This window comes from Lynx canadensis, chromosome B4 (genome assembly GCF_007474595.2).
Source record: "Lynx canadensis isolate LIC74 chromosome B4, mLynCan4.pri.v2, whole genome shotgun sequence".
Classification (NCBI taxonomy): Eukaryota; Metazoa; Chordata; class Mammalia; order Carnivora; family Felidae; genus Lynx; species Lynx canadensis.
The window spans coordinates 81,823,426-81,835,898 of record NC_044309.1 but is presented as its reverse complement, the minus strand read 5'-3'; the positions used below and the strand labels follow the sequence as shown (position 1 = coordinate 81,835,898).

The 12,473-nt window shown below is 51.6% G+C and overlaps 2 protein-coding genes across 2 annotated transcripts in view; one reads left to right on the top strand and one right to left on the bottom strand.

Moving 5' to 3' along the window:
* LOC115519108 (SAP domain containing ribonucleoprotein) overlaps positions 1 to 3,762 on the top strand; it is a 55,874-nt gene extending 52,112 nt beyond the window's left edge. The window contains exon 12 of the transcript XR_003970400.1: positions 2,141 to 3,762. The gene's annotated coding sequence lies outside the window, so the exon portion shown is untranslated. The remainder of the gene's footprint in view (positions 1 to 2,140) is intronic.
* Positions 2,103 to 11,868, bottom strand: GDF11 (growth differentiation factor 11). Its single transcript, XM_030322851.1, has 3 exons — positions 11,341 to 11,868; positions 6,019 to 6,416; positions 2,103 to 5,493 (listed from the first exon to the last, which is right to left on the bottom strand). Exons 1-3 carry the CDS (start codon positions 11,771 to 11,773, stop codon positions 5,113 to 5,115), a joined length of 1,212 nt encoding a protein of 403 aa, XP_030178711.1. The 5' UTR covers positions 11,774 to 11,868; the 3' UTR covers positions 2,103 to 5,112.
* Positions 11,869 to 12,473: the final 605 nt, after the last annotated feature.

Sequence of the window (12,473 nt, the reverse complement as noted above, 5' to 3'; positions counted from 1 at the left end):
GACTCCAGTCCTCTTTTCCCTGTCCTGAAGCTGTGACATTCTCTGCATACCTGGAAGCTCTTAATGAGAGAGTCTATAAAAGATGTGGAGGGAACTACCTTTCTCAGCTATAAATCTGTGCCTTTTTATGGTTCTCTGAGAACCATGGGATCGTTCTTTTTCTCCACCATCACCCCAAAATGCCCTTCCCCCTACTCCAACTCCTAGGAACTTCTGAAGATAGAAGGCTAGAAGTTTCTGTACTGGTGAGAGCTATAGGAAGGAAGACATGAATAAGAGCAGGACTTCTTGGGTTTGAGTCGTATTGCCATGTCTGACATGAGAAACAGATCAGGGGAAGAAAGGAACTTAATATAAGGGAGAATAACTTTTTCTCTGTTCTCTTCTGTGTGGGCCTCTCACAGGTAATGTCTTCCCTCTGATTCTTGAAATCCACTAAAATCTAACCTCCCCCTCTTGCTACATGTCCACATTCTTGTTTTTTACTTTCAAAGGGATTGAAAAATAATGGCAGGTTTCATACCTTTGCATACCCTTTGTGCTCAGGGTGATCCCAGCTTTCTCTTTAGAAATAAAGAAAAAATTTTCTTGTCCTTTTCTTTCCCTGCCTTTAGTTTTTCTGCCTCTCAGATTACTATTACTAGAACAGATTAGAGTGGAATATTGTGTAGCAACTACTTAGATGTAATTCCTCATTCCTCCATACTAATTCTACTGGCTCAGACTGGGCAAATCATTCCATGACTTTCCAGACTACCCAGTAGCGACCCTATGAAAATTGATAATAGATTATGTACTCAGCACAATTTGTTTACCATAGTTTGCATAGTAATCATTCAGTAAACTCAATTTTACTAGGTGACTTACAGTGGAAATATTTCTTTTCCCTGAGTAGGTTCCAGCCAGAGGGTAGGGAGGGAGCTGAGTAGATTCATTTGACTGTGTTTGTGAGTGTATGTGCTCAAGCGCTGCATGTGTAGATGCATGTAGGGATTCTGAGGGTGGGAAGAGGTGGGAGTCCTAATTGCTCCCATACTCCAGCTCAGGGGCAGGAAAGCTGACCTTGTGGCCTGGGGCATTGACTTCCCTGCCTCTGCCTCACTAAGGATCAGAAGCTATAAATGCCACTGCTTGCTGGTTCTTAGCATGGGGCCCTGGCATCCTAAAAATGGGCCAAGGAAGAGACTAGGATAGCTACTCATGCATTGGGTGGGGGGTTGTTTGGGGATAAAAGTCATCCGGCAATCTCTTCTAGGTGTCCTTTCAACATAGGAAATGAGTGATGAGAGAGAAAACCTATTTTTAGCTCAAGCCAAAATCTAGGAGTAGGTGTGGATAAAGCAGTTCCTTGGGAAAATACAGTATGTAGCACTTTCATCCTCTTTCAACCTTATTGTTGTAGTTGGTCTGAGGTGGGGTCAGTCTACTGACAGAACTGACAGGACAGGAAAAACATGGTGGCACACTGAACCCACAGTGGCCCTGGCCCCTATTACAGATCAGGTTGATGTGATAGGAGCTTTCCTTTGTTTTTTGTTGTTGTTTGTTTGCTTGCTTTTTAAATGTGAATTAGGCAATATTCTTTTGTTCTAGGTACATGGGAGACATTTTTATGGTTGAATCAGAGAAAGACTATTTAAGATGCTGAATCATCTTGGTACATTTACAAGTTGAAGGCTATGTTGGTTTGGTTTGTGGATTTTGGTGAAACTTTGTTGAGGAAACCTAGGATCAGGAAACTGTAGGAGAATGGGACAGATATTAGCTGGATCATCTTAAGAGAACCTACAGATCTTCTGTTAGTGTGAGCCTAGAAGAGGGTTTTGGTAATCTTTGGGACTGTTTTGGATCAAGTTATCCAGAGAGGAGTTGTTGCAGGTCCCCTCCCTTTCCCATTCTCTGCCCATCCTCCGTTGGACTATATATGTCCCCACCCTCATCCCAAATACCCCTAATGTTTTTTTTGCTCCCAAAACCACCACCACCCCCAACCCCCATCTTCTTTGAACACAAGGTTTCATCCTGTCAGAGCCTCTTTTGTTCCTGGTCTCCGATAAATAAATGTGGCGCTTGATTAGGGAGAAGAGTTCATCACTGAATTCTAAACTCTTTGACTGCTTTTATTTATTTTTTTTTTCAGGTTCAAGTGCTGGATTGTGTCATGTGACCATCCCAAAACTCAGAGCACCCTATGGCCATCCTTGCCCTCTGTCACATAACTTGAAAACTGCCAGATGGCCTTTTTGCAATGGTTCCCTCCAGGAAGCCTTGATCTCAGTGAAGAAGTCCTTTCCCGGCATTCCAGTGCCCCTGTCATCCCCATACTCCTCAGTCACCCTTAACAAACAAAGGCAATCACACACATGGTGTAACAAATACACAAAGTAAATAATAATTACACTACTTATGATCAGAGGGGCACTGGCCAGGTCCACACACAACATAAAGTGGGAGAGGGGGTGCTAGTTCCCACTAGGTTGCTGGACTGTGCCTCCAAGCCTCTTTAACCCCATGCCTCTTTGGGGGTGAGGGGGACCAAGGAAATGAGATTTCAACTCTTACATTTATGTTCAAAAGAAAAAGACCCTCCCCCAACAAAGGTCATTATTTGGTGGTGTTAAAGTGGCATAGTCTAAGTGTCCCCCAAGTCTAATGCTCCAGCTCTCTAGAATTTGTAGAGGGAAGTCACCTGATGTCTATTGCCTAACCCCCACCCTGTGCCAAGATCAGGAGACCGGAGCATTTGATCTTGGAGGAGGCATCTTCTGTTCTTCACTTCTCTGTTCCTCTCCTTCAACCAAGGAAATGTGAATGGTGTTGTCAGGTGTATCTTGTTCTCCAAGATTGGGGTAGAAGGAAGGATGAAGAACAGGGCCAGAGAGGAGAGGCTGGGGGTTAGCATAGCTGTTATATGGGAGGCGAGTTGAAATACTTAACAGCCCTTGCCCATTCCTGTACCAAAACACCTCATCTCATTTTTTCACTATGGGAATGGGCAGAAGATACTAAAGCTCACCAACATCACCTTCCCAAGGGTGGTCACATACCTTTGCCCCTTCTAACTGGGCCAGTCAGGAGAGTCATACTCGGGAAGAACAGGCCTTCCAGGTCATCTCTCCAGGCCGGGCTTTAGTCCAGTACTGTTTGCATCAGACCCATAACTGCTGGCTCTACTTAGAGTGACAGTTTCGCTGAAGGTTCTTTATCTCCTCTCCTGACATCCTCTAGGCTCTTGCCTGGAGCCAAGAGGTCTGTGGTGAGGTATGGATAGGGTGTGGATCAGGAGAATCTCAACTCCTTGGCTTCAGGCACACTGTCCAGCTGGGAGGCAGAGGGGAACTTGTACTCTGAAGCCTGTGACTCCTCTAAGCCTCACATCTCTTCACCACTACTCTGGTGCCCTGGTTATCTGTCCCACAGCGAGAGGTATTTTATGTCCATAAAGTGCCCGTGGTAAGTGCTCAGAATTCATCTCTTGGCTGTGGCGGGTGCTGCTATTTCTCATTCCATCGAGGGGAAGAAACTGAGGCACAGTGAGTCCAGAGGATGGTGGGTCAGGATTATGGGAGGAATGAATAGGCCCAGCTAGTGACTTGGAGTGGCAACAAGTCCCTGCCTGTTTCCTAGCCTTCCAAACCAGGGAGTCTCCATCCTTCTAATCCTCTGCTCTAACTGGCCTTGTCAGATGCTTTTTCCTTCCCCATTGTATTGTCCCCTCCCTGCTGCCAGGTACTGCTAGATTCCAAAAATAAAAGATAAAAATAATTATAGACACTCTGCTCCCTTGTTCTCCCCCCTTCCACCCTGAGCTTTGGGTTTGGAGGAACTAGAATGTCCCCCCTCCAGAATCCCTTCCATCTTGGTCTGCTGGCTCTATTCCCTAGCCCAGAGCAGTGATTTGGATTCAAATGCCCTGTAACCTTCAACCTTCTTACTACTCATTTCTTGACTCCTCCTAACCCTTCCCAGACCTGGGACTCTGGGATCTCTATACTTTTTTTATTGACCTGAAGATAGAGGCTGGGAGTAGGGGTATTCCACAGGCTCTTTGGTCTCTCTCTTAGCTGGGGGGAATTTGGGCATATGTGGGCCACACCCTCTGGCTAAATAACTCAGGACTATGAGGGTGGATATGAGGGTTAATTTAGTGGCTCTCATACAGATCCTGAATGTTGAGGGTGCTCCCCTCCCCTTCTCCCCACCCCCAGCTCCTAAACCCTAACCTCTTACCAGTTTCCATGACTGCTGGAATTCAGTTCAACCCATTTGGCTCAGGAAGGTTAAGTTGGGTGATTATGGGTTGGAAACTTCCATGTGTTAGCCCTCTTGCCCTCTACTCCCATTCCCAACCCTGGAGGCTTTATACAAGTGCTTAAGTAGGTGGGTATTGAGGGAGAACAGTGGGTGGGTAGGTGGGTAATAAGGGAGAAATGGGGCACAGTGGGCAGGGGCCCTTCTATTTCAGTAAAGCCAAATACCAAAAAATGAAAAGTCACAATAAATAAATAAATAAAATTCCAAAATCCTTACTTTTGCCCCTGCCCTCGCTTCCCTTCCCCTGGCCACTGCTGGAGGGAGAAAGGGAAGAAGCTAAGAATGGATTTTTTATTTCCTCCTACTGAGAATGGTAGTCAGGGGATCTCCCCAAACCATACCAAGCCCCCACCTTGCCAGTGGAAGAAAGGAGGCTGGGTGTGGGGCTTTCTCTTACTCCATTTCAGCCTCTTTCTCATCTTTTATCTCTGCCTGGTCTCTGTCTCTTCTGCCTCTCTCTCCCTTTGCCTTCTCACTGCTGCTCTTTTTGTTCCTCTGTCTCTATCCCTCTGCTCTACCTCTGTCTCTACATCTCTCTGTCTTCTTGCCAAACCTTCTCACTTGCAAACCTCAAACACTCCCCACCTGACCATGCCCCCTCTTCCCCCTGTCCCCCAAACCCCTCACCCATCAATCCCCACCTGCCTCCCTCTGTTGTATTGCACACTGCTTGGGCAGGGAACAAGGTGTGATGTTCATGGGAAGAGGTGGAGGGAGCTCAAGGGCCTGGGGGCATGGGGATCAGGGCTGGGGGTCTAGGGGTAGGGTCTATGGGGGAGGCATCCTCTGTCCCCCACCTTAGGAGCAGCCACAGCGATCCACCACCATGCCAGGGATCTTGCCGTAGATAATCTGCTGCTTGTCATTGAAGTAGAGCATGTTGATTGGGGACATCTTGGTGGGAGTACAGCAGGGCCCAGCAGAGCCTCTTGGATTAGCCTGTTGCACCAAGTGGGTGTGCGGATACTTTTGCATGAACATGTACTCGCACTGGCCGGAGCAGTAGTTGGCCTTGTATCGTTTAGGCGCGATGATCCAGTCCCAGCCAAAAGCCTCAAAGTCCACTGTGAGGGGGTATCGGCAGCAGCGGGACTCACTCGAGTGCTCATCGCAGTCCAGGCCCAGGTTCCGCCGGGACCGTTTTGTGTTCTCTAGGACCCGAAGCTCCATAAAAGGATGCTGGGGATGAGGGAGAGGAGAAAGAGATATGATAGAGCCCTGAAGAGTTCCTACTCCCTTTCCTTTCTCACCTGCCCTTCAACAGGGGCATCAGAACAGAGACCATTGCCTTCTAAGCTGTTCCTCTGCTCCCATACCCCATATCTTCTACCCTCTCTCCTTGTAAGCTAGCTATCTGTCCTTCAACTCACTTCTTGAATTCCCCCTCTCCTGGCAACCTGACCCTGATCAGCCCCTTGGCCCCAGGCCTCATCAACAGCCCATTTTTGTGTTCTCTTGGATCTCCCATTAACTCACACTTCACCCCAAATCCAATCTTCAGCTGTTGTCTGGCTTGTATCTGAAAAACACTAGCTGCCACTCCCCACCCAATCCCCCAAAACTGCTCCTCTAGAACCAGCTCCTGGCCCAAGAGAAATAATGCTGGTCCCCAGCCCTTCTCATCCCTGGTCTACCTTTTCCAACATCCCACCTCCTCAGGACCAGGTTACACATATCTGACACCATCTCAAGCTCCCTGCTCACCAGCCCCTCAGCTCCCGGCCCCAGGGAGGTGACAGCCAGGTCTGTGCCACTGGGATCAAAGGCGTTGATCTCGATGCCCCAGTTGCTCTGTGGCTGGCGGAACCAGCTGTGTAGCACTTGCTTGAAGTCGATGCTCTGCCAGTGGCCTGAGCGTGAGTGCAGCTCAATCTTGAGTGAGCGGATACGGATGTGACGCCGGCCTCCGCCCCCTCCCCCTGCAGTCCCTTCCCCAGTTAGGGGTTTCAGTCGCAAGATCTGCAGGTAGACTGTGGCTGGGCGGGGCACGGGCCGCAGATACACCCACAGCTGGGCCTTCAGTACCTTTGTGAACATCACCTTGGGGCTGAAGTGGAAATGGCAGCAGAGAGGGCTACCATCTGTCTGCACCGCAGGGTCCGCTGATAAGAGAGAAGGGGACACAGCATCAGCAAAGGGTATTTATGAAGGGCATCAGCAGCCCTGGGTGGCATTGACAACTTGGAAAACTCCTCCTGAGTTGTCCAGTTCTTTACCCTTCTCGTGTTTGTCTTGTTGACTACTATGTCACTGGTACTCAGAACAGTGCCTCCTTTATTTCCCTATAGGATATCTCTCTCAGGCCTTACTGATCTGCATCCATTTGCCCCAGTACACACAATCCCCTCTACCAGATAACCTGCACAGATAGCTATCAGGGATATCCCCTTCCACCTGCAGCCTTCCATTCCTCCAACTGCACCCCCTGCCCCCCAGCATGTAGGGCTCCAAATTTTTCTGAACTTTTGATGCTCTTCATAGAAGCCAAACCTCATATCACACCTGCTGTCCTCATGGCACCTTGCCCCATTTCTGCTCTGTGTTGTATGGTGGCCAGGTGGAGCCTGGCACAGCCCCCACCCCCAACCAGATGGTCTTGAGGGTGGATAACCAGGGTCCAGGTAGGGAACAGGGGCTAAATGTATTCCATGAGGTAAACCAAGAAGCATCTTAGGCTTCTTGTACCATTCATGCTAGAAATAATATACTCAGAAGAATGGAGCTACTCAAGTACTTCCTGTGCATCTGACTCTCCAGTCCCTTAAACCTGAGAACAAGCTTCCTGAGCTGCTTCTTCCTCATCATCACCATACTGCCTCAACTTTTGAGGAAGGGAAAAACTACCTCCATGTTGTTTACTCCTACTGCCCAAAAGCATCAGCAATATTCAACACATCAGATCAACTGGAATCAGTCTTCTTTTCTCCCCCTAGTTTCTTTTGGTTTCTCAGTCCAAGGCCAATAAGTCTTTACAAAGGTTTAACATCTCAACTTTACATTTTGGCCCATTACCCCTTATTCTGGACTATAAATTGACCCTTCTTGGGTCTAATGGCTGATCCTCAGCATCTGCCTTTGCTTCCATTTCAGTTCCTCTCAGTTCCGCTTTCTGAGCTCTTAAGTCAGTTGGAAATGCCCTAAATAATGTTTCTCATTCTAAACAAACTGAGAGAAAAAGAGGCATGAGTGTCCAGAGCTATGTAATTATGAGCAGGAAGTCCAGGACCTTAGGTATCATGCCCAGGTCTTGAGTTCTGCAATATCATGGAGGACTTAGCATCTATTGTCTCCCATCAGCACTGCCCCATCCCCGCCCGCCCCCCCTCTCCCCCCAGGAGGAGGGTCTTCCAAGTGAAGCGAGGAAAGTGTTCTACGATCTTCATATATTCAGGAATGAGACACAAAATTCCTCTGGTAGCTTCCTTTCCCTTGGTTCTTCTCTGAGGTCCTAGGGCACTGGTAGTCCTCCCAGTTATCCTCCTGCTGGAGCTGTAGTGCCAGTATTCAAGGGAGGGTTCAGGGAGTAGAGATTCAGAGAGTAGCTGGGGTGGGGAAGCTGTTGGTGAGATGGGGCTACTTACTATGCCTAATTTCATAAGGTTGTCTTATTTTCCCACCTGTCTTCACTATTAGCTATTAATCTCCATGAGGGTGGACACTTGTCAATACTGTGTCTGTTTTGCTCCCTGTTGTAGCTTTAATGCCTCCCATAATACCAAGCAGTGTTCAATAAATGCATGCTGAATGAACTCCTGAAACTTCAAATCTTATATTATACAGGCAAGGGCCTAAAAGTTCTTCCTGGCATTGAAACACTGTTCTTTGACTACAATCAAAGTGGGTTTGATCACTGCTTGACTTCTCATTAACCTGTATCTGACCTTACCCACCAAATATCTCAGGGATACAGATAATAATTCTTGTTTCATAGGAGTGCTCAGCATTAAATAAAGAATGAAAATAGTAGTAGCTTCTCAGTAAATGGTGGTTTATTGTTAGTTTTGTAAACTCTAAACATACTGCCCTACGTAAGCTGACCCAAGGTTTAGAAATGGAGAATTGGGCACTAGGGCCCCATCCCTCGAAGTCTTTGGTTTCTTCAGACAGATACCCCAGGGAATCACCGTCCCCTTCTTCCCCCAGTGGATGTGGGACAATTGGTACTACAAGGGGACGGGGCCAAGATGGATGGAGAAAGAAAAGGGAAAGGAGAAGAGACAGGAGAGAGACTGGAGGTGGTGAGAGAGATAAGAACAGAGAAGAGACTGTTAGAGATGAAGGCAGGCTGAAAAAGACAGGCAAGAGAACTGGAGGAGAGGAGGAAGGGAGAGGGGAAGATCATGGTAGGGGGAGAAGAAATAAGCTTGGGAGTTGAAGAACACTGGGAGAGAAGGGGGAATGCAAAAGGAATAGGTGGAGGCTAAAAAGTGAAAGGAGGAAGGTAGTAAGCTCTGTGGGGTAAAGAGAAAGGATAGAAGGATACAGAGAGAGGAACAAAGGAGAAGCAGGTAGTGCCACAGAGGGAAACAAGAGGCTTGGGAGAGTCCCCAACACACACATAGGCCCAGCTCCCAAGGGGAGGGGAAGGAGCCACATCTGTGTTGGATTGATCGGGTTGATGGCAGGCAGCAGGTCAGGTTTAGTAGGCGGTGCTGGTCTGGAGAGAGGTCATTGCACTATTTTCAGCAAAAGCCCAACCCCCTCCCAGCTCACCACCTCCTCCTCCACCGCCCCCCCCCCCAACCCCCTTACACACTCTCCTTACCCAGGCTGGAAGGCCTAGGGGCAGGAGGTTGGGCTGAGAGGGCAGGGGCCTCTTGGTGTATGAGAGCAGAGAGAAACTGAGGGGCTGGGCTTGGCTCCCAGAAGGGCAAGGGGGCTGGGTTCCCAGGATGAAGGCTGGGGTGGGAGAGCCTGAGAGGGTGGAGGGAACTAGGGCAGGCACTGCAGCCTAGGAGAGGTGGGGGCTGGGGTCCAGGGCTGAGGGCTGGGGGAGGGGAGGAAGGGGGAGGGGAGGAAGGGGGAGGGGAGCGGAGGCCATCTCTGCTGACAAACACCTCCCCCGATTAGCAGAGCACAAGTCTCTTATTAAAGCGGGTCCCTGGGGATTAGACTATAAAAGTCTCTTTTTCCTTTTCCCCTCTCTCCCTCCCTTCCCCTCCGCTCCCCCTCCCTCTCATAAGAGCTCAGCTTTGCTCTTAAAGGGGACGTACAATACCTGGCTGGAGACCTAGTTCCCTAGTTATCCTTAAGTGAAAAGAGGGCGGAAGTTCGGGAAGAACCCCACCTACTGGTGTTCTTCCCTGCACCCCCCCTCACCCCAGCCTAACCTGCACTTCCCGATGCAAGCACAGAGTGCCTTCACTTCCTGCACCCCCTTTACCACGACTAACTCTGGGCTCGAGTCCGTTGGTTAAGAGATGCTAAGGATGGAGAAAGGCAAGGGGAAGGTCCATCACCCATTCTGAAACTCCTTACACACACTATACCACAGGGACCAGAGTACCTTTTCCCTCTGTACCCTTCATCTTCTTCCAGCAAACTCTTTTTCAGAATTCCTCTACAACTGTTTCCTAGAATCCCCACCCCCACCCCTGCCTTCAGTCAATCTTAGACTGACCCTAGCTTCTGTAAAGCAGAAACCTCAGGAACACAAGGGAGACTGAGGAACCCAGACAGATCCCAGGCTTTCTTCACCACCACCACCACCCTCCTCAGCAAGTTTCCTAGTCATTTGGGTTTTCTTTTCTTTATGGCCTGGCCAAGTATTGTGGAGTTAGGGTCTGCAGAAAGACTGGTGGCAGTATGAGGCACTCAGCCTCCCAGAAGCACACCTGGGTTCCTGCTTCTCCCATGGGGTGGGCTACTAGGACTCCACCTCAGCCCCCAGCTTTTTATGACCCATCTGCCAATAAACCAGTCCCCCCCCCTTCTGTTCAGAGCCATAAAACCAAACTGTGGGGTGGGGGGAGTGACTTTGCCAAACCACTAGGGAGTAAGAGAGGGCCTGGTTCCCTGGAGTTGGAGCGGGGAAGGGGTGAAGGGACCTCAGTGGGGGAGGGGAAAGGGAGTCATCTGACCCTAGGGAGAGCTGGGTGGGGGGGGGGGGTTGGCCTGGATTTTCCAGGCCATAAAATTTCAAAGCAGCTCAAGTCTATTAACATGTTCATCTTCCGTTTGGCCAGGGGCTTGAATGCCTGGGTTCCCCCTCCCTCCTTATCTATTTCTTTCTTTTTTTCCCTAGGTCTCCCTCTCTCTCCTCAAATCCGGTTTCTAGTAAAGGCGGGTGAATATGGAAAGGAACGATAAGCTTTGAGTAGCCAAAGGGGTGCCCTTAGCCCTAGCGCAAGAGTTGAGTTCTCTGAGCTCGGTCAGTACGGAGAAGACACAGCTTTTCCAGCCCCTTGGGAGACCTGGTGTCAGAAGGGCTCTGGGTGAAATGAGTGCCAGTTGGGCTGCCAGGAGAGACACGGGGCTCTGGGACCTCACTCCTGCTGGAGGGAGAAGAGCGCTCAGTTCTCTGCAGCTCAAGTGGGCGCGCTGCGGTGTCAGGTGTGGAAAGGGTGGAGAGTTGGTGCCAAGGCTATTGGGAGGCAGAGAGCACCGCAGCCCGCTAGGGACTGCGGGGGTCCCGAAGCGTCCCGATTCGGTTCTCCAGCCTCTCCACCATCGCCCCTCAGGACTGAGCTGTTGCCCCTTCCACTCCGCTGCGAATGGGCCCCAGCTTCCCCAGTCTCCCCGCAACACGGGTCTTTTTTCGCACACACGGGGTGGAAGGCAGTATCTCGCAACCCTCTCGGTTTGCCCTCCCACCTCAGGGAACGGAGTGTGCATACAACTCCGCAGCCCATCTCCACCGCTCAAAAAACTTCTACGGAGCAGCCCCCGTCCCCCAATCAGTCAAGTTTTCGCAGAAAAGGCTTCTGGGCCAGAGCAGCCGCGAGCGCCCCGCTTCAGAGCGGGAGGCGCTCACTTTCCCGGAGCCCGAGCCAGCACCCCACTGCTCGCGCCCCGCCGCCCACTTACTCTCCTGAGCCATGCTAATGACAGTCTCGGTGGTGGCGTGGTACTCGTCCTCCTCCAGGAAGTCCTCGGGCTGCAGCGCGTCGCCCTGGAAGTCGTGCAGGTCCAGGATCTGCTGTAGCGGCGGCGCCTTGGGCAGCAGCTGCTTCACCACCTCGCGGCTGATGTTGGGCGCCTCCTTGAGCCGCAGTTTGCTCAGGATCTGTGACTTGATGCTCTCCAGGCGCAGCTCGCGGCTGTGCTGCCGCCACACGCACACGGGGCAGCCGTCGGGCTCGGGCGCCACGGACGGGGCCGGCCGGCTCGAGCGCTCCCCCCCGGCCCCCGCCGCCGCCGCCGCCGCCGCCGCCGCGGGGCCCTCGGCCGCCTCCCCCCGGGGCCGCAGCTCCAGGGCGAGGAGCAGGAAGCCCAGCAGCAGCGGGGCCGCGAGCACCATGCTGGAGGGGAGGGGAGGGAGGACTGGGGGGCGGGGACGCCGGAGTCCCGCAGGGAGGGGGCGGAGGGAGAAGGGAGGGAGGAGGAGGGGGTCCGGGCGGCGCGGGATTGGGGGCTGCCCGGCCGAGGGGGGGCCGGGGGGGCCGGGGGCGGCGGGCGCGCGGGCGGGGCGGGCGGGCGGCCGGGGCGGGCGGCTGGGGGGGCCCGAGCCCGGGCCAGGCCCTTTATAGCCCCGGCCCCCGTGTCGTCAGCGGCCGCGATTGGCTGCGGAGCCAACAAAAGAGGCAGCGCTGTCATCCGAGGCGAGAGAGGGAGCCGGAGAGAGCCGAGGAAAAGAGAGAGAGAGGGAGGGAGAGAGAGAGAGAGAGAGAGAGAGAGGGAGCGAGGGCCCAGAGAGAGATGAAGAGACAGAGATACTGGGGTGAGGGAGAGGAATGGAGAGAAAGAGAAAGTCAGAGTCAGAGAGACCAAGGAGAGACAGAGAGATAAAGACGTAGGAGACAGATCAAGAGACAGTGAGGAAGAGCAGCAGCAAGAGGAAAGAGAGACAAAGGGGGGAGAAGACAGAGGGGAGAAGACAGAGAGAGGAGAGACTTAGCTAGAGAGACAGAGACAGAGAAGGAAAGAGACTGGTAGAACTAGTGGGACAGTTAGAGGGGGGAGAATCAGGGACAAAGACAGGGGAGAGAGACCAGAGAGAG